The 20,683-nt window shown below is 35.1% G+C and overlaps 2 protein-coding genes across 8 annotated transcripts in view; both read right to left on the bottom strand.

Annotated features, from left to right (window-relative positions):
• Positions 1–10,190, bottom strand: part of LOC144450723 (uncharacterized) — a 153,719-nt gene extending 143,529 nt beyond the window's left edge. For 5 of the 7 annotated variants that reach the window (XM_078141394.1, XM_078141396.1, XM_078141395.1 and 2 more), the window contains exon 1: positions 6,728–10,190. In XM_078141394.1, the coding sequence (XP_077997520.1) occupies positions 6,728–10,157 (3,430 nt within the window). In that variant the 5' untranslated portion in view covers positions 10,158–10,190. Of the gene's footprint in view, positions 1–585; positions 699–793; positions 834–6,727 lie in introns of those variants that run through there. The other 2 variants (XM_078141400.1, XM_078141402.1) reach the window with 2 other exon arrangements.
• A 137-nt stretch (positions 10,191–10,327) lies between these two features.
• Positions 10,328–20,683, bottom strand: part of LOC144450546 (uncharacterized) — a 42,086-nt gene continuing 31,730 nt past the window's right edge. The window contains exons 2-3 of the mRNA XM_078141191.1: positions 10,527–11,588; positions 10,328–10,351 (exon numbers count right to left, since the gene is read on the bottom strand). Of these exons, the coding sequence (XP_077997317.1) occupies positions 10,328–10,351; positions 10,527–11,513 (1,011 nt within the window). The 5' untranslated portion in view covers positions 11,514–11,588. The remainder of the gene's footprint in view (positions 10,352–10,526; positions 11,589–20,683) is intronic.

The following is a 20,683-nucleotide window of genomic DNA, read 5'->3' as shown; positions in this document are numbered from 1 at the left end:
ATTAAAATCAATTCTACATTGTGAGAAATCAGTTAAATTAATATCTGTAGTATTCACAAGCCAAACTTAACTATGTATCACTACATCTTGAGAAAGAAAACAAACTATTAACAAGTATGATTAGTTTTCATTGGACGCTGGTTTGTACACCACGGGCATCATGGTTGCTATGGTAACCAAATACATACATAGCATCCTTAACCCCTCAGGTTAAGTGTCAAAATAGAAAAAGGGCCAAACTAGGTCACAATGAAGACACTGCGAAGCCTTGCCGGATGGTGTACAGAATTTAATATTTCCCTAAAGGCACCTCATAATGTGTGATACAGTACACCCAAAGACAATAAATTAACTCAAAACACATGGAACAGAAGGATAAAATAATTACCTTGAATTTAAAGACTAGCCGGTGAAATTCACAAAACATGTTGGAAACAGCATATTTACATCATTGGTAATATCACACGGAGACATTTTGATAAAAATATAATCGCTACGTCACAATCAAAATTTGATGCATTTTCTCCATTATGAATCTTACATCATCTGATATATCAATACCTAAACACATAAACATATACGTACCATGTTCCGGAATGACAACCAAACTCCGGCACAAAAAAAAAAAGTTGAAAAAGTGAAATCCAACGAATGGAAGAACACAGGGAGTGATTTAAACCAGTGGAAGTGTGCACTCTACAAGTTAGAATAAAAAGGGGGACACTAAACAAGCTCCGGCAAATGCAATCTGTCTAGTTACGGGGCATTCCGATGCAATAAAGTATTGACTTACGTTACAGACAGCCGACACACAGCTACATACTCTATTTTCATCTTACTGGTTGGGCAAGCGGCAAACAAATACAATTCTCCTCTTTCACTTCTCATTGGTTGGCGTTACATGTGATGAGGCACTGGTGTAACCAGACACTACCCGGACTGTGTTTACAGATGTACTTATTACAAATACCATGGGGTTCAAAGTAGGCATAAGACGTCGTACAGACTTCATCATATCAGCTGGGTTTTTGATATGTGTGGTTATCACATCTCACGATGCATAGAAAGTATGAACATACTTTTTCACAAGGTGCCCGAACGAGGAAAGCAACAGATTTTCAACCAAAGTCGTTGATGTTAAGTTTTACTTTATTGATATATCAACTTTCCTTAAACTTCCTGATACGTTTGACCTTTTTGACAGATCATGATAAAGTCATTGCGTGATAGATTTTTAAATAGAAATTTGATGAAGTTTTAATATGTAAATTTGGTGTCCATTTTATGATCCAAATTTTAACAATTTAATTTTGGGATGCAAACTTTGAAGACGAACATTTTCATGAAATTTTTAAAAATATTCTATTTTTGTTCAATTTATTCATGACATTCAACAGTATTTTGATAGACAGATAACTTTTTTCTTGAGTACAGTATAAAAGGACCGATGTAGATTTGATGGAATGAAAGTTAACTTGAGAGATTAAATTTTATGAAATTTCGTAATATTCTATCTTTTGTGAAGTTTATTTAAGTTATCTTCGGGAAGATAACTTAGACATAACTTTTTTTGAGTACAGTAAAAGAACTGAATTGATGGAATGCAAATTTTATAATCTGAGAGATTTTTACGAAATTTTGCAGTACTCTATTTTCTGCAAAGTTTTCTTCTGGAAGAACTGTGCTTTCATAGACGGATAGCTTTTTTGGAGTAAATTAAAAAGGACTGATGTAGATTTGATGGAATGCGAGTTAACCTGAGAGATGAACATCTGTTGTTGTTTTTTTTACAGGTTTATTTGATATATTTAGAGGAATAACAATTATTAATTTCTAGACAGGTAAAATTTTACTGAGTGTAGAAAGAGAACTGATTAGTTGAAAATTGAATCTTTCAGTTGACCCTAGAAGTTTGGACAATGTTCATTGATTGGACAATCACGTTAAGTTTAAGACTGTATACCACTCCAAGGTCAGGAAGCTCAATATCAGTGTTGACCTGATGGACTAGGGGTCACCCTGAAACCACAGTTGATGATGATACTACAGATAACCAAACAAACAATCTGTGCCATTAACCTACACGTCTGAAAATGAATCAAACTTTACAAAAATATACATCTAAAAGTGACCCAAACAAACAAACAAACAAACAAACAAACAAACAAACAAACAAACCCCTCTGACTAAACCTGACTGATTTCCATACTTTTAGTTTAAACCAACATCAAACATTTTTTCTGAAAGTACTTCCATCACATCAAAACTGCCTAAATGTTGACCTGCCATAACTTGATAGTAAAATAATGTACATTTGTGAACATAACCTGTAAGGGTTTTTTGTTTTCTTTTTTTATCTTTTATATAAACATAAGTGTAAATTGAAACCCAATCAGATTCCATCTATTAAAATCTTAAATCTAATAAAAGTAAAAAAAAAGTGATTTAGTTTCACCTAATTCCATCATTAGTTTCCACTAAACTTTTATTATTGCACAGAGAAGAGTGATTTACACGCTAACTTTTCAAAGTTTCTTTTTGCCCCTTCCTCAATAAAAGCTTCTGTATTCTTGAAAAACTATGATGCTGTCACATAAAATATTGTGATGAATTCAGTTTAAAAAAATAGCAGTATATGAGCACAACAACAAACAGAATTTCCCACCCTTCATTTCCAGAAACTTTAGTAAGCTTGAAAAACTTTTTGACAAAAATATTGTGTTGTGATCAAAAATAGCTTTAAAATGACCACAACAGCAACAAAAAACAGAATTTACAGAAAATTAATATTGCTTTGTTTGATATGACATGACTGCTTGAAGTTTGTGAAACAAAACAGAATTTAAAATGTACAGGAACTGAGTAATTTGCATCAGAATCCGCCATTTGTTCAGTTTCAAAAATAATTTCACATGACCACCTTTGTGACAACAAATGGAATTTTAAGGAATAGTTGCATTACTGTATACGGATACTATCAACACTTTGAAGTTTTGCACAGTAAAACTAGAATAAAAACTAACAGAAAGCTCAGTCGTTTGACGCAGCAGAAATCAGAATCCCTTGTCTTCAAGAACCAAAACCCTTATTCTGGCCCAGCATAATGTTAATGACCTGTGCAGAACAAAATATGTGCTCTCAAAATATGTCATCTGTGATGTCTAGCAGCAGAGTACATGGGATCCAGCTCTGCAGGGGGTCTTTTCTATATACTGACCATATTTGGGCATTGAGAGAATAGTATAGAATACTTGGCAGCTTCCACAGTGTCTAAATTTTGCCAAGTGAAGACATCATGTCAAACATCTGAAACAGTACGATTCATTTGTTGCATGTGAAAGCTATGCAGTCTTAAAAATATAAGCTGGAACATGTGTACATGTACATACCATTTCGTTTCTTGAATGTTTCCAAACTTTTATCAGTACTTTAATTTGACTGAGATTGATAATGTCTTCAAGTGAGAGAAACCAAGGAACAGCTGTTTGACATGTTTTTTTGAAAATAGATTATGTGTTCACTGTCGAAACTTGGCAAAAGATAGATTTTGCAGATATCACCACACGAGGGCGCTATTTCATTCATCTATTAAAACACATTCACAATATGAGAGACACAATACAAGAGTATAAGCGGAGAAGAGTTTAAAATAAAAATGAAATACACAAAAGATCTTAATTTACAATTGTTTCATGAAAAATTAACACATATAGACCAAATACAAATCTGTACAAAAAAAATAACAAATGAATAATAATTATTTTTAATAAAAAATTCCACAAATTACGGTAAATGCAGGAAGTGTAAATTTCTTTTCATATCACTTGTGAATGGGGAACCTTAGTAAATTAATTATGGGAACTTAAGGGCGATTTTTTCCAACTTAAAGCCCTTTAGAACAAAAGCTTTATTCAGGGTACATATAAGAGTTTCACTTCAAAGTCTATAGTTATTACAAGACTCAAGTTATTTATTTGCATAGATATTTTTATAGCAAAAAATACATTATGCCACCCATCATTCACAAAAATCCTAGCTTTAATACTTCACTAGTACTTTCCATGTGAAAAACTGAATCAAATTCTTTTTTAAGTCATGGCAAACTGTGCAGGATAAGTTTAAAATTGGAAAATACATTCCATAATCAGCAAGGCAAAAATACTTGTTATATATTAACTATAAATTAAATCGATTTATTGGTCTTAGCAAACAGTTTCTAGATATTTAATGTTATCTTAGAATTTATTTGATTAATTAAGTTGAATTCAACATTTATACAATTTGCAATTGTTTTTGTTTTTTTTCAAATAAAATAAAAAATGTAACGCTGAAATGTTTAGTCCCATAAAACATGTTAACAAGACAGCTATAGCTATCTATACAAATAATTGTAATATATATATACATATATGTAAAATATAGTGAAGGAAATGTAAGCACATATAGTTCTTTCTTAAGTTTATTAACTGAGCATGTGCAGGACATGTGTATTAAAGTGGCTATATGGATGAGGACTGAGTATTTATTTTAGATTTTTAATTTACGAAACAATTTTTTCATGGCTCCGTATTTATTTTAGATTTTTAATTTACGAAACAATTTTACCATGGCTCCCTACTTGAAAGATCAATGTGAAACAACATATACTAAGTCCTTGTTTGCAACTCAATAAATTGTTGAAGATTAATAAATGTAACTAAAAATAAAATGTTTGGTATTGTATGTACAATACACAAACTTTTACACAATTTTTATTTATTTATTTATTTATTTATTTATTTATTTATTTTTTTTTTTAGCTTTTTTGCAATTTATTGAGTTACAAACACAGACTTATTCACAGTTGTTTCACATTGATTTTTCAAGTAGGGAGCCATGATAAATTTGTTTTGTAATCCAAAATAAATATCCAATCTTCATCCATATGGCCACTTTAAACATGTTGACTTTATCATGTAATCTTCACTGATGTTTATATTGGCAGTATATGAGTACAGAAACAGCTTGAATCTTAAAGCTAGTTTCACACTTCTGTACGCTTTTTCAAGAAGTTTAAAAATAACGTTAAACATTGTATGGACCAGGTCATTATGATATATTGTTCAAAAAATCCAAATAAAGCATATAAAAGGGAACAAAAGTGAGGCTCATTTTATCTTAGTTGCAATTGTTAAATTTTAGGAAAAAGTTTTCACCAACCCTGCATCACAACTTTACAGTAGAGTTAAATACTTGGCAAATCTAGCTTAGAAGATGTGGTCTTTAGACTAGGCTGAAGCATTATGGGAAAAGAAACAAATTCAGGAGTTTCACACATTTGGGAACAGTTGCCTCATAATTGTTTAGGCAAGTGTTCATGGAATGTGAAGCACCTATCGTTGTTTACTTCCCATGATGCTCCAGTATACAGTAGGCCTCTCCTAAGCCAGATTTGCCATATCTCTATTTTAGAGGTCATGTGATCTATAGATGATGAAAATGATTTTTCTGAGTTTGTTTAAAGCACAAAGCAAAACAACTAAGATAAATAACAGCCTTGTTCCCCTTTTAAGAAAACACTGCATTAGTACAGAATGATAATGGACCTGTACAAGTGTACTGTATTGAGTGGTGGTGACTGACGCCTACAACTTGTACAGTGTATTGTATGGAGTGGTGATGATTGCATGAAGCACTACAAGTGTACTGTATGGATTGGTCATGACTGAAAACGTACAAGTGTACTGTATGGAGTGGTGATGACTGACACCCTACAAGTGTACTGTATGGAGTGGTGATGACTGACACCCTACAAGTGTACTGTATGGAGTGGTGATGACTGACACCCTACAAGTGTACTGTATGGAGTGGTGATGACTGAAGCCCTACAAGTGTACTGTATGGAGTGGTGATGACTGACACCCTACAAGTGTGCTGTATGAAGTGATGATGATGTCAGATGAGTGGATGACTGAAGCTCTACAAATATTAGTTATCAAGCAATGATTTCAACAAAAATTGAACTTTGAGAAAACCTTGATGGACACGACATGACATGTATGATGTATTAACAGATAATTTGTTTATCTTCTCAACAGCAATGCAGTCAACCCACAAACCAACCAACCAACAGATTATTACATTTCCTTGATCAGGATACCAATTATGTTGACATGGAAACTCAAACTTAACAGTATCTTATCTCTTTCAACCCTTTTTTCCTGTTCACTGGTCAAGGCTCTCCATAAACACAATAGGGTAAAACCATTGGAAAGAGGCAAAAGGTTGAACTGTAATAATGGGGTTCTCTGTTTGAGTTAGAAGTGGTACTAGAACATAAATGCAATTTTTACAATATGTATCTTACTAGAACATGATGAACTAACAAACATCATGAACAATCTTTCACCTTCGCACAGGGACAAAAGGTTGAAGAGTAATATGGGATTCTTTATGGATTGGAAGGGGTACTAGAACGTAAGTGAAGTAGGTGCATATTTTAGCATAACATAATGAACCATTTGTAGCCGTCATGAACAACCCTCTACCTTTGCTCAGGGGCAAAGGTTCCACTGTAACATTGGGTTCTTTGAGTCGACAGTGGTACATGTAGTAGAGCATGTGTAATTTGTACTTTCTGTGTCTTAGAGGAACATGATGAACCTCTTGTAACCATCATAAATATAACCCTCCACCATTTCATGTCTATGCTACATCTATTCTACCACCAAACTTTAGTGAATTGTACCTTTCTTTGGTGTCTTCTCTCTTTTCTTTCCAAGTCTATCATTATCAGGCGACGATGTCATCAGTACTCTAACCTCCTCATCTGCTTTATCACTTTCATCTGCCATTGGTATGGCATCATCATCATCATCATCATCATTATCATCATCATCATCATCATCATCATCATCATCATCATCATCATCATCAAGAAGATGATCCATTTTGGGGGGTATCTTTGGCGTGGCTTCTGTCCACACCTCCCTAACTACAGGTTCTCGCCTATGTCTATAGTCTCTGTTAGGGGACATGGCATCAATGTTTGGTGAGGCAGATGTCTGCTGGCTCATTGAAAACTGTATAAGATCTGTTTCTCTTTCAAACTCTGAGTCATGCAAATCATCAACATCATTTAAGCTTTGGTTTGCCTCTTCCATCTCAGATGTTGTAATTTGCTGTTCTGTGGACCCTTTCTGTACAGACATTGAATCTGAGTCTGTGCCTATGATGTAATGAGGGCTAATGTCACTACCCTCGTAAAAATCTCTTAAAGCAAGTACATCTTGTCTAATTTTTCCTCTTTGATGTTTCTTAGTATGCTGAGGAGAATGGTCATCCTGTGACAGACTCAAGTCACTGGGAATACTAACTTTCCCTGATGGCCTCATAGGTGGTTCTTGAAATTTCACAACTCTGTTGTCTGATGTTGGTAGAAAACTACCAGTACTGTGGCTCCTCATTCGTCTACTTATCCTCTCAGGACTTGGGCTACTTTCTGAGCTGTACTGGCGACAGTCAAAAGCTCCTGCCCGTCTGTAAATAGCACCTTGAGATCTTGATTTACGAAGAACTCGTCTTGGATGTTCATCATCACTACTCGTCACATCATATTCTACAGTATGTTGCTTCACTTTTGGAGCAAATTTGTCATAATTTGTAAAGTCAGAAAATTCTTGTTTTGGTGACTTTGAGTGCCTGTGTCTCTGATAACTTTGGTATCTATCATCTGAATCATCACTTGTGGATGTAAGGCCACCTGTGTAACTGTGCGGTCTCTCCTTTTTAGCTCGTCGCTTTGCCTTTTGAGATGGCGCCTCATACAAATATTTCTTTTGATTAACTCTGTGATCTGAAGTCAGAGGCATCTCAGATGATTTCGACCTAGTGGTAACCTTGTGATGGGGTTGGTACAAATCATCTGTTTCAAGTTCTAATTTAGCATACATATCATCAAGTTCTGTCAGCGCTCTTTCAAAGTCCTCACTGCGCCGATGTCGGGCAGGTTTCTTATCAAAATAAGGTTGTAGAGCATTTGGAACATCACGCCTAACATCATGAATATGATACAGTTGTGTATCTTTAGACGAGGATGGGGGGTATCTTGATTTTTCCAAAGAATGTCTTTCTGAATTGGTACTGGAAGTTGAGATGAATCCTTGATCTAGAGCATCTTCATACGATCTATGTCGTTGAAAAGTTCTTCTTTCAGCTGAATCGGTGTTCATTTGTGAAACAGCTTCTTTACCAACAGCTTCTTTACCAAGAGTGTCAGGAATATATGCCTCATTTGTAAATCCATCCCTCATAGTAACATCAGAGCAGGTGTTGGGGAAAAGTTCTGGATTTCTTTGTCTTCTGGCAAACATGTCCATCCCCCAAGACCTTGATATATTTTGTCTCAAATCTAATGTATCCCTAGCATAGTGCTCAAGATTACTGGCCGAATAGCAAAGGTCAGCAGATGGTCTTTCCACTGGACCAACACTTCGACTTCTTTGTTGCTGTTCTTTAACACTTCTCACTGACCCTCTCCCACGTTTTGTTCTAAGGTATTCGATTGCAGTAGGAACAGTGCCAGGTGAAGCCAACTCTTCATGAACACTTCTTGGTCTTCCTTCTTGTTCAGTTCTACTGGGTCTTCCTTGTTTATCATCTGGTGCACCTTCAAAACTCCTTGGTCTATCTCTCCGAACAGGAGATGCACTTTCACGCCTGTGCACAGGGCCAATTCTGTCAGCTTTCCACATTGGTCCAGGACTATCAGGCCTTCTCCTAGGTGGGCTTGGAGATCTTTCTTTCACACGGTTATCTTTCTTTAAACTCTCTGTTCTTTTCTTTAGACTAAGACTCTCTTGCCATCTTCTAGGTGATGGACTTTCCCTTTCTGGTGGTTTCTTTGGACTTGCAGGAGGTCTACGACTGCTGACAGAATCAGGATCATAAGACTGTTGTACATAGTCCAGTACATGCCTTTCTTTCCAATGTAAAGGACTAGTGCTTATTCTATCATATCTTAGTGGTACATTGACATAATCAGGTGGTGAATCTGGTGGTACGTCCATCTGCTTTGGTACAGATGGGCTACTACGGTGTCTTCTTCTACGCCTGTCTCCTTTGATGGGTACATTAGCATAGATAGGTTCTTCTTGTGCGTTCAACTGTTTTGTCTTTGTTTTCACCTCTTTCTCCTTTGTTTTATGTTTCTTCTGAAGGGGTACATTAGCATACTCAGGAAGTTCATCTGTTTTGGTGGCAAGTTTTTCTCTTGAAGTACTGACTTTCCTTTTTGGCCTGGGGCTTGGACTTTCATGTCTTTGACTGGATCGTGGACTGCGTTGGTGTTGTGGAATGCGATCTTGGCTAGTATGCCTTGGCTTTCTTCTTGGTGAAGCTTGGGTACTTGAGCTTTCTTGATTTGGACGAGGAAGGTGTGGGGATGGTGTTCGTCTACGTATTTGTACTTCTCTTTCTTGTGAAGAAGATCTCATCAGCTCATCCCTTCTGCGTTCTCTTCGCCGGATATGATTATCCCAAGCAGGGTCACTTCTTCCTGGGCTTCTGCCTCGCCTTGCTCTCTCTTCTTTCTGTAAAGCATCTGCATTCATATAGTAATTATCATCATCAATGTCACGCTGTTGAAAACCAGGTTGGAGATTATCATACACAGTTTCTTTACTAGTTGTAACAGGATTTTGCACATCAAGGGCTGTCTGAGAATGTCGGTTAGGTTCTCTTGAATGACTGTATGGAGGAGGTTGTCTATGGTGTTTGGATTTCTTGGATATCAAACAGAACATTGTATCATTGTTTGGACTTGCACTTGCTGTCGATGCTGTGGCTGTAGTACTTGTAGAATCACTTGTATACTGTGGCAAAAGGGGGCTTCTTTCTGAAATGGTGGCAGTTTGGTATGGAGAAACTGCAGCCTCGCTGTCCTGTCTACTGGATGATGAGGTGCTATTAGTGGCAGTGTCTCTTTGATAAAGATATCTTTCCTGTGGAAAGTTACAAGGAACTTCCTGTCTTTGTTGATAAGGCATGTGCTGTGAAGGTGTTTGTTGCAACTGAAGATGTTCGGGTCTTGGAGGGCTTGCATAATTGGGAAAGACTTGGGGAATAGGTCCTCCTTGAATGTTATTGAGAGGTAGGCGTGGTTGTTTAGCATAATACATTGGCGCAGGTTGAATTTGGAATTGTTGTTGTTGTTGCTGCTGCTGTTGTTGTTGTTGTTGTTGTTGTTGTTGTTGTTGTTGATAAAGCTGTTGGTTTTGTTGCATATAAAAATCTTGAGATGGTTGGTAGCCACCTTGGTGTTGCATTGGTTGTACAGTTGGAGACTGCCTCAGTTGGCTATTTCTAGGACTCTCTGGTGAATATGATTGCATTAGGTCATGTCTAATTTGTGAAGGAGCAGGCTGACTGTAAGGGGGAGTAGTAGGAAAGAAAACATTTTGAGTTTGTTGGTTATATTGAGCATCAGCTTTTGGGGAAGTTTGTGGTGGAGGTGACCACGCCTTGCTTAAAACTTGACGAGACCATACATGACTACTGGATCTTTGTGGTGGTGGCGGGGGTGCCTGATTTCTATTCTTGGACTCTGGGTATCTGAACCTCTCTCCATTTTCATAATGGACATATTCATCTTGTAAACTAAGCTGCTTTGGAAGGTTTGGTCTTGGTGACGGAGGAGTGAAAGCACTGCTGTGGTTGCCTTCACTGTTATGTCTTGTTAAGGCCGACCGTTGTGGGCTTGGAGAGCGAGCAAGACCTACTGCATGATCACAACTATAATGTCTACGCAGCATACCTTGTTGTGATTGTGCCATTTGTGATGGACTGGTAGGAGTTTGATGCTGATGTCTAAGTTGAGGAGGTGGCGTATAAGTTACAGGAGGGGATTTATGTGAATGTTGGCGATCAAAATCCCGCGGCAGAGATGTCTGTTTGAAGAAAGGCTGTCCTTGTTTGTTGGCCGAGTGGCCAGTTCTTTGCACATGTTGAGGCACATTACCTAATCTTGCCTTTGTCTTTCCTTTTGTTTTTGGAGCATGAGAGTTTTGAGCTCTGGTTTGCTGTTGTAGAGGATTGACATGCCACATCTTTGGGCTACTGGATCCTGATGACCCAAGTGCTACATCTTGTGAATCACTAGCAGTTTGGGACTCTTCTCTTGGAGATCTACCATACTGTCTACTTGGCATAGGATGAACACGCTGACTTGGTTTTGGACTTGTGCTATGGTTTCTCCCATGATGTACTCCAGTTGGGCTAGTTTCACGCGAGTTAGATAAACTTGACGGTGGTGTGGCATAAGATTCCTGTTCACTACTCACACTCCCTTGTCTTTCAAGGGGCACAACAAGACCATTTCCTTGAGACTGTTGAGGCGATGATGCCAGTCTACCTCTTGGACTTATAGGACTTGTTCTGTTTGTGTCACCATGATAACTATTTCGTTTAGGTGTGTCCTGTCTCCCACGTGACCTTTCTGAACTGGAACTGGAGCCATTTTGTGCAGATCTCATCATTAATGCTTCATCATCATGACCATTATTACCATCACCTTGCCTTGCATTGTGGGAAGATAGCAAGCTTGACAGACCCTGTCAATACAAGCAAAAAGATAGAAAAAAAGATAATTTAATAATCTTGGACAAAACAGTTGATCTATCAAAAACTTTCAACATTAAGTAGTGCTATGTCCTGAATTCAATGACTTTCACTTTTTTTGTAAATAAAATTGGGAGACCAATACATAATGTAAGTCTGTGTGTACATAATGACTTGACTTTCATTTTACTTATATTTCAAATTTGATGTAAAGGATTTCTTTCACAGACTGACCAAACAAGACAATGGTAAATGAATGGTGTCACTCAGTAAGAACCATCTTTTCTTTGTCTGTATGTTTTCAAGACCAACAATTGAATACTAGCCAATTTTACGGTGCCATGATGCACTGCATGAGGCAATGTCACGTAGTTGTTACGCTTTGGTTTAGTGTATCTTTATTACATTTAAATTTAAAAAAATAACATTTTCATCATTTAACAATGAAAAGATATATTGACCTCTTTAATTGAGTGAGTTTAGAGAACAAAGACTAAACACCAGAGAAGACTTTCCCTCATTAATCCAGGGTGCAGTCAGCAGGTGATGACCAACCCACTGAGGTAGCATATGCACAGTTCTATGCATGTACAACACACATGGAATTTTATGGAATAATGCATGATGCTTCTTCAAATCAGCTATAGGTCTATTTTTACTTAAAACTCAATTTGAAACTCAATTTGAAACACAACATGAAGTAAATTACTGACATCCAACATTATTAGAATTTAGAAATGTATACATCATAATAATTTTCCATACTGAATTTTGAAACGGGTTATTTAACTTCGGTATTATTTTGACCTCCATTTTGAAACATTTTCAATGGTGAGTCCTGATTTTTTGTACTTGAGTTTAATTCAGAATGGCTTTTTGAGTTGTAATGAAAAAAAAAGTATTAGCAAAAGTTTAAGATTTTTGTTTCCAAGGCAGATACCATGGTAATGGTGGGTGAAATTTGTTAGACAATGTGACCAAACACACTGGAGTCATCCTATCCTGTCAGTTAGATATTAAACCTGATCATTGTCAGAGTTTAGAAATTTTTCAATATACATGTACAGAAAAAATGTCTATGATGGTTATTGTGAGTTTCTTTTCTTAAACATTTGTTAAACATTGTTATCATGGTACAAACCCCAATGATGCATCCTGTCCAGTTGGATTATTGTTATGGTATATCTAGAAAACGGAATACATTTCCGTAATGAGAAAAACAGATTCTTGACCAATTCTTCACCAACTTCATGTAAAACAAATAAGCATTCAGATCTAGACTGCATGTACCCCTTCCAAACATCTGTTCTTGCACTGTACTTTCTCTATTTGTTATTTAACCACATAAAATCGTAGTGGTACATATTTTGTTTTTAAGCGTGTATAAATGGCCCCCTCCCCTCCTATTTCCTTTCCAACTGCATAAGGCTACATTCCTGGAGTGCATTGACATGTTGATTCAATACTAAGTATGTCTACTCCATATGTGATGAGATGCCCTTGACCATAGGGTAGCTAGAGTTCAATTTTGCTCATATGAAAATTAGAGTTAACTTTGTGAATCTCAATATATTCAAATATGACTCAGCACCTAAGAATCAAGAGGGATGAAAACCAAAATTCAAAGACAGAAAGGCAGACACAGGACAGTCAGACATATACACACACATAAACACACAGATATTAGCCTCAGTGAAAATATAGTAGCTGCTAATTTATAGGAAACATTCAATAACAAAAACAGAACTTGAAGATATTCAAATTTATAGTTTCTATTTACCATAAATTCAGCACACACTTGATATTCAACTAAATTGTTTTCAGATAAAATTGTTTTAAGTTTGAAAACTAAAACTTCTCGTTTAATGACAGTGACAAAGTGATGAGCTGTCACTGGTACAGATTCCAATATGTTCACATAGTAACTGACGTCAATAGTGTTATAATATGCATCATTTTATTATTCATAAACAAAGTTTTAATACCAGAGTATAAACTGCTATAAATTTGTTAGTCAATGATGAACAGTTAACAACTCTATTCAAGAAAGTAAGTTTTAAAGAAACTCACATATATGAAACAAAAGTAAAATAATATGTCCTCTTTTGATAAATGATAATGACACTATCATTGATTTACAAAGGTTATAACACACAAGCAGTTCAAAAGTGTTTAGCATTGACCTTTCGATCTGTCTTGGTTGATGATCCTGATCAGAATAACAATTCCACTGTCAATAAAATCAAGCAGGAAATCAAGTCACATCTGTTTGCAAGAGCTTTCTAACTTTTTAGAATGATCTACTATCGTTCCTGTTCAGCGCCATAGAAAGTTACGTCGTATTGGATTTTGGCGCCATAGAAATTCTTTTGATTGATTGATTGATTGATTGATTGATTTGAACATGGGCAAGCATCACGATTGGGCAAACTGACAAAAGAAACCTGTGCAACTTCCTTTAATATTCAGGATTGATGTGCCTCAATGACACTTGGCCAAATACAACAATTGTTGTCATTTGCACTAATACCGGTAGTCCTTCTATGTTGATTGCCAATATCCTAGTGAGAGATACATGTTGATCAATATTAACATGTGTACTAGCATAATAACCTGATCATGATGACAAACTGAAAGGTGAAAACCTGTCAAACCATTAGTAAACTGTAACATTAGTCCACTTTCTGAATCAATCTGGTCAAGGCTTCTTCATAATCATAAAACTGCCAGGCCTCTAGATCTGTAGTCTAGTTCCTATATAGTATTGTTACCATTTATACCTGGTGTAGTTAGAGACCATGACTACTAAATCTGTTCAATGGCGATACATGCAGTACAACATGCTGATCAATATATTGACATATGGGCTAGTACATGTACTAATGACTGCATTTATACCATGCCATGTGAAAGCTAAGTTGTATTCAAACAGAAAATATGGAATTTATACCCTGGTTGTCTTATGTCATAACAATGCAAAATGCTTTAAGCAAATATACTCACAACTAATTTGACAGGTTCATACATCTAATTTCCAAGAGTTTCCTTGGTTTTTCTATCATTTTGCAGAAGGTTTTTATTTGGCAAAGTAGTATCATTTTCCTGGAGTATTTTGTTATATTTCTCAGCAGCACACTGTCAATTCACTTGTTAGTTAAGAGGCTTTATAACATGTTATGGCTGGCCATTCCCCCCATAAATTTAATTTCTAGAAATTTCAAGAAATATTCTTTCAGCAGTGGTGTAAAACTTATGATACCCAACCCAGTAACTGTCTGTATCCTGTCCAACTGTCACTTTGTATCCCAAACATCTCTACAAGAAGTCCTTGGGACTATCATGATCTTTCCAAAAGCATTATGAACTTTGCTCCCTTTAGTTGTAGAGTGGTTTAAAATACTCATAGGTGACAGTTGGAAAGAAAGCAGACCATAAATTATACCAGTTGCTGTGTATAATTCACAGCACTCAGCTAGCGCAGCTCAAAATTGAGTTTAGTAAAACTTGATGTTAGCTGGAAATTTGTTCTGTCTTTTTAAAATATATTTGTAAAAGAAAGCCCTAAAATAAAGCTGTTTCAAGATCTGTAATTCACAATAGCCACATTCAAAATATGAGAATATATGTTCATAGACTCTAGATTCATAGTTATGAATGAATTCATGAGTGATCACGTAATTCAAATGTTCATAGGCTCAAAGTCACAGGCTCTAGGTTCTACTCACTGTGTCTGTGTAAAAAATTCCTTGGAAACGAATCCCAAATTGTTGTTCTTGTCTCGTTGAAACGTTACAACAGTCCATCGTCGTGCATCCCTAACGATACTGATCAGACATCAACATAACTTAATTTTGATTTGTTTCCGAAGAATTATTTTTACTCTATGAGTAGAAATTTTCATTTGTAAATATTCAAAATAGTTCAACAGAGGACGTTGTTATATGCATTCACTGAATCGTGTTATCAACAGTTAAGAGATAAAATTTCAATTTTTCAACATCAAAATAAATATTTGTTGTAGGAGTTACACCATTTGGTGTCAAATACCTACATTTCAAGTAGATGTATTTTCACTTTAATTTCTATCAAGTAGTGCAACAGATGTTGATAATCAATTTATGTATTATTTTGAAAGCATACACCTTCAGTTTTAACAGGGCAATCAATCATTTTATTTATCAATGCTTAAATCAGAAAGATTGAATGCAGGCATGTTTTCATGAGTGCCCACAGTACTTATAACTAAATGCCTTCACTGTAAGATATTAATACAATGTTCATACATATGTTTGAATTAAAATAGTAACATTTCCAGAATTTCTCAAAAGTAGATTTGCAGGGTGATTTTTATATGATGTCATTTGATACAATGTTTTTTCACCAAAACATTTAGAGTGACATACAGTGATAATTAATTCAATGGATATAGTAGATTACTTATGACATTATAACATTTTCAGAATTTCTAAAACCTAGATTTGGTGGGTTATTTTTATAATGATACAACTGTCATTCAGCAAAGACTATGTGGTTACCAGAGTATGGTTATAATATATTGTAATAATACATCATTTCAAGAACATCTGAAGCATAAATCAGTTTATTTGGAGGGTGATTTCTTATGATATATGATATGATATGATATGATATGATATGATATGATATATGATATGAAATGTATAGTATATGATATATGATAATATGGTATATGAGATATGATATATATATATATATATATATATATATATATATATATATATATATATATATATATATATATATATATATATATATATATATATATATATATATATATATATATATATATGATATATGATATGATGTGACATATGATATGATATGATATGATATGATATGATACAATTTTCATTTCACAATATTTTAGTGTGTCACATTAACAATGATATTCAGGACATATGGTAGCCATGTATATTTTCAAACAGCATCTAAATTGTAGAATTCTTTACCATTGGCCACACAGCAATCATCAAATGTGAACACTTTCAAGAACAAACTAAAGACACATATGTTAAAAAATTTAGCATTTTGTGTGGATTGACCCTCATTCAATTGGTGCCGCTGAAAAGTAGTCATAGAGTCTGGTGCGTTATACCGGTAAATGTTTGGATTAGACTACAGTTACATTAGATTAGATTAGATTATATTATATTAGATTAGATTAGATTAGATCAGATTAGACTATATGATGGCTAGTGCAGATTATGACAGCTCAATGTTGTTGAAGGCCAAGTTCAGATTAGAAATAAACTTTAGATATGAAAGACAGTTGCTAGTTGTCTGGTAAAGCTGTAGGAAAAGTTGGTCCCAAACAAAAGAATAATCCTATGTAATCCTTATGGGTCCACTGAAAAGATACATTAATATGAGAATCTAGAATTGCAACCCTGGCTTTTAAAAACTGTGTTTCTCTCAGTGTATCAGACACAAGTCCAGTAAGACGCTTTGATTAGAATTACCTCACAGAACCTCTCTGTGTATATTTATGGGATCGATATACAGAATGAGACAAATTTAGAAGTCATTGTTGGACAGGGTAGCATCGTCATTCTGTCTCCTAGACCATATGTATGTTCCTAATAAAGAACAAGTACACAGTTAAATCAAAACATACCTGTTTCCTGCTCCACTAATTGGTCAAATATCAGAAGTCTATTAATACTGACAAGCCAAATCTCAAGCTGGTATCTAAAGTGACTTTTCATGAAAACGGTTCCTTCATTGCTCAAGAGTTTCTTGACATAAGCTCCAGTAAGACAAAATGGCTCAAAGTTGACCAAAATAATAACAATCTTTGAGCAAAATTTTGGTAAAAGTAGCAAAATTTGAGTAAAAGTTTGTGTGGCTGGGACCGGTAGACTGACGTGTTCACTGTTGGGTCAGACAGAACATGAGAATGCTTAGTAAGTTATGAATTTATTAGATATCCTCGTATCAGATCAGATGCTATCCAATTACAGCATAGAAAGTGATGTTATTTTCATAAGACTCGCCATGACATCACAGAGCGGCTTCCCTTTCAATGAGAAGATTAATTACAACTCAAACACATTGGAACCAAATCCCTTCAGACCTAAACAATTCAGTTTTAATTATAGTCACTAACTGTATTTATTTTGTCACTACTGATAAAAATTATTCATCATCATTCTTGCTTATATTATTTTCAAAAAGAATTCAAAATAAAATTAAGTTTGATCAGAAAAGGCATTCACGCTATCAAGATACACCCCTTATCACCATCTGAACCAATTTACTTCAGTCTATTTCCTTTGTTAGTGTTGTTTGTTTATAATTTTAATGTTCAGGGGAGTGAGAAGAAGGTACTCACTCCTAGAACAACAAAATCAAAAACAATCTACAATAAAGGAAGAAAATGGAGGTAAATAAAGAAATCAAGTATTACTACATCAGATTTTAATCAAATTATATCTGAACATGACAAGGACAACTCCACTTTTAGTCCGTTTTGCCACTGGACACCAACATCGCATCTATATCCATCTTGCATCACTACATACAACCAAAAATTCTATCTCTAGTTTGACAAGAACAGACATTTATGCTATCAACATACATAAAGCAAAATCCCCTATCAGGATCTGAACAGGATGGTTTCATTAATCTCACTGCAACCAAGGACATCAGTTTAATTCTAATTTGCCGCTGGACACCAACATCACATCTATCTATCCAGTCATCTTGCACCACTACATACTAAAATTCTATCTCTAGTTTAACATAAGTATGCTATCAACATACAACATTGCAACATCCCTCTGAACAGGATGGTTTCATTAATCTCACTGCAACCAAGGACATCAGTTTAATTCTAATTTGCCGCTGGACACCAACATCACATCTATCTATCCAGTCATCTTGCACCACTACATACTAAAATTCTATCTCTAGTTTAACAAGTATGCTATCAACATACAACATTGCAACATCCCTCTGAACAGGATGGTTTCATTAATATCACTGCAACCAAGGACAACTTCAGTTTTATTTCTTGTGCACCCCAGCACCATGTGTGTACATAAACATGAGCACCACTACATCCTAACAATATCCTCATTCTTTAGTTTGACAACAATATAATTTATGCTATCAACATATATACAATATCCCTTATGATGATCTCTGAACAGGAAGGTTTCTATTACAGCAATCTCACTGCAAACAAGCACAACTTAATTCAGTTTTATTCCATTTTGCCACTGCACCCCAGCACTGCAGCTGTACATAAATAAAGTCTAGCACCACTACATCAAATGTAAAATGAGCTTCCTTTACGAGATCATTTCAACTTAATAAAATCAAAAACATTTTGTCGATAAAAACAGAAGCAGATGAGAAAATAGGTTAACCCTGTAAAATGATATCTAGTAGCTTCACAGGCATTTCCCATTCAGCTATAGATGATAGATCTTTTATAAAATCTTTGTTTGGTGAATCACTGAAACAGTTATAACTTGCTGTCAACTGGAACATTATGTACATCGTCGCAAACCACCGTTCTTAACGTGCCGTCCCAAGTGTAGCAGAAGAAATAACAGCTCTGGTTTGCGAGAATGATTATGTACAACACTATAGGCAACTTTTTCTTTATATTTTAGTGAAAATTTACAGAAATATGACAGCTTTGAAACTAAATTTTGAAGCCATTTCTTCACCACGTATCATACCATGCACGAACTAGATTCATAAAAAAATATGGAATATATACTCTAGTCATTCTACGTCACAACAACATGTGTAGACTACGTCATTGGTTCTGCTGAGTTCAAAATATGAGTCAAAACGCTCAGCCATTACATTCCTGATGTTTTACAAATATTACTATGATGGTATAATTATATTATTCCCCACTATTTTCTTCATTCAGCCGGAAAATACTCTTTATGTTAGGGTTTTGTCATTACTCGTCTAGCCACTCAGAGTGACAAGGGCCCCTTATGTCACTCATATTTTCCTTGGCTGAACAAAGACAAATATTGGGGGAATAACATCTAATTATATATAGGTTATGGTTTCAAAAATACTAATGTTCAGAAGTATTTTTTCAAATAATTATCTTTAGCAAAGTAGTTGTATCTGATGAGAACATGAAACTGCACTTATGAAAGAGGCATCACATTTATACACTGCTACTAAAATGATTGATTCATGTCGAAGTAATATAATAACATGAAGCCTACCAATATATGATGCCTGAATTTTTTCTCCATTGTCTTAGTAATTTCATTCCCTGTTTATTTCATGTCCAGTTATTTTGTTAATTTATATATTTGATCAACATTCATTTCATCTCTCATGAACTATTCATACAGACTTCATAGGTTAAGGAGGTCAGAAATTGTCCATGATAAACTCAAGGATTCCCTAATCCCACTATTTATTCCATCTTCCCATTCTTCTAAATGGGAAAGTTTACTATTAAGGTCATGAACTCTTCTGACAAAACAGCTGTGTCTTATCACTTCCTGTCAAAATTTAGTACTTAACAAAATTTTTTCTTTTAAAGTGGCCATATGGATGAGAATTGAGCATTTATTTTGGATTTTTAATTTATAGAATAATTTTATAATGGCTTCCTACCTGAAAAATCAACATCAAACAACATATGCCAAGTCCTTGTTTTTAACTCAATAAATGGCAAAACACTGATAAAGTGTGTAAAATGTTTGTTATTGTATGTACAACAACAAACTTTTTTTGACCTATATACATGGGCTTTTAAAATAAACAGCTGACCTATATAGGGTCTGTGTATCCCAATCTTACATGGGCCTTTAAAATAAACACCTGACCTATAAACAATCTGTTTATCCCAATCTGACATGGGCCTTTAAAATAAACAGCTGACCTATACACAATCTGTTTATCCCAATCTGACAAGGGTCTTTAAAATAAACAGCTAACCTATATAGTCTGTGTATCCCAATCTGACATGGGCCTTTAAAATAAACAGCTGACCTATATACAGTCTGTGTATCCTTTAATTTCCGTCATCTCATCCCTTATGACCAACAAACAGTTTAGTGGA

This window comes from Glandiceps talaboti, chromosome 20, assembly GCF_964340395.1.
Source record: "Glandiceps talaboti chromosome 20, keGlaTala1.1, whole genome shotgun sequence".
In the NCBI taxonomy this organism is placed as follows: domain Eukaryota; kingdom Metazoa; phylum Hemichordata; class Enteropneusta; family Spengelidae; genus Glandiceps; species Glandiceps talaboti.
This window is presented reverse-complemented; position numbering and strand designations above follow the sequence as displayed.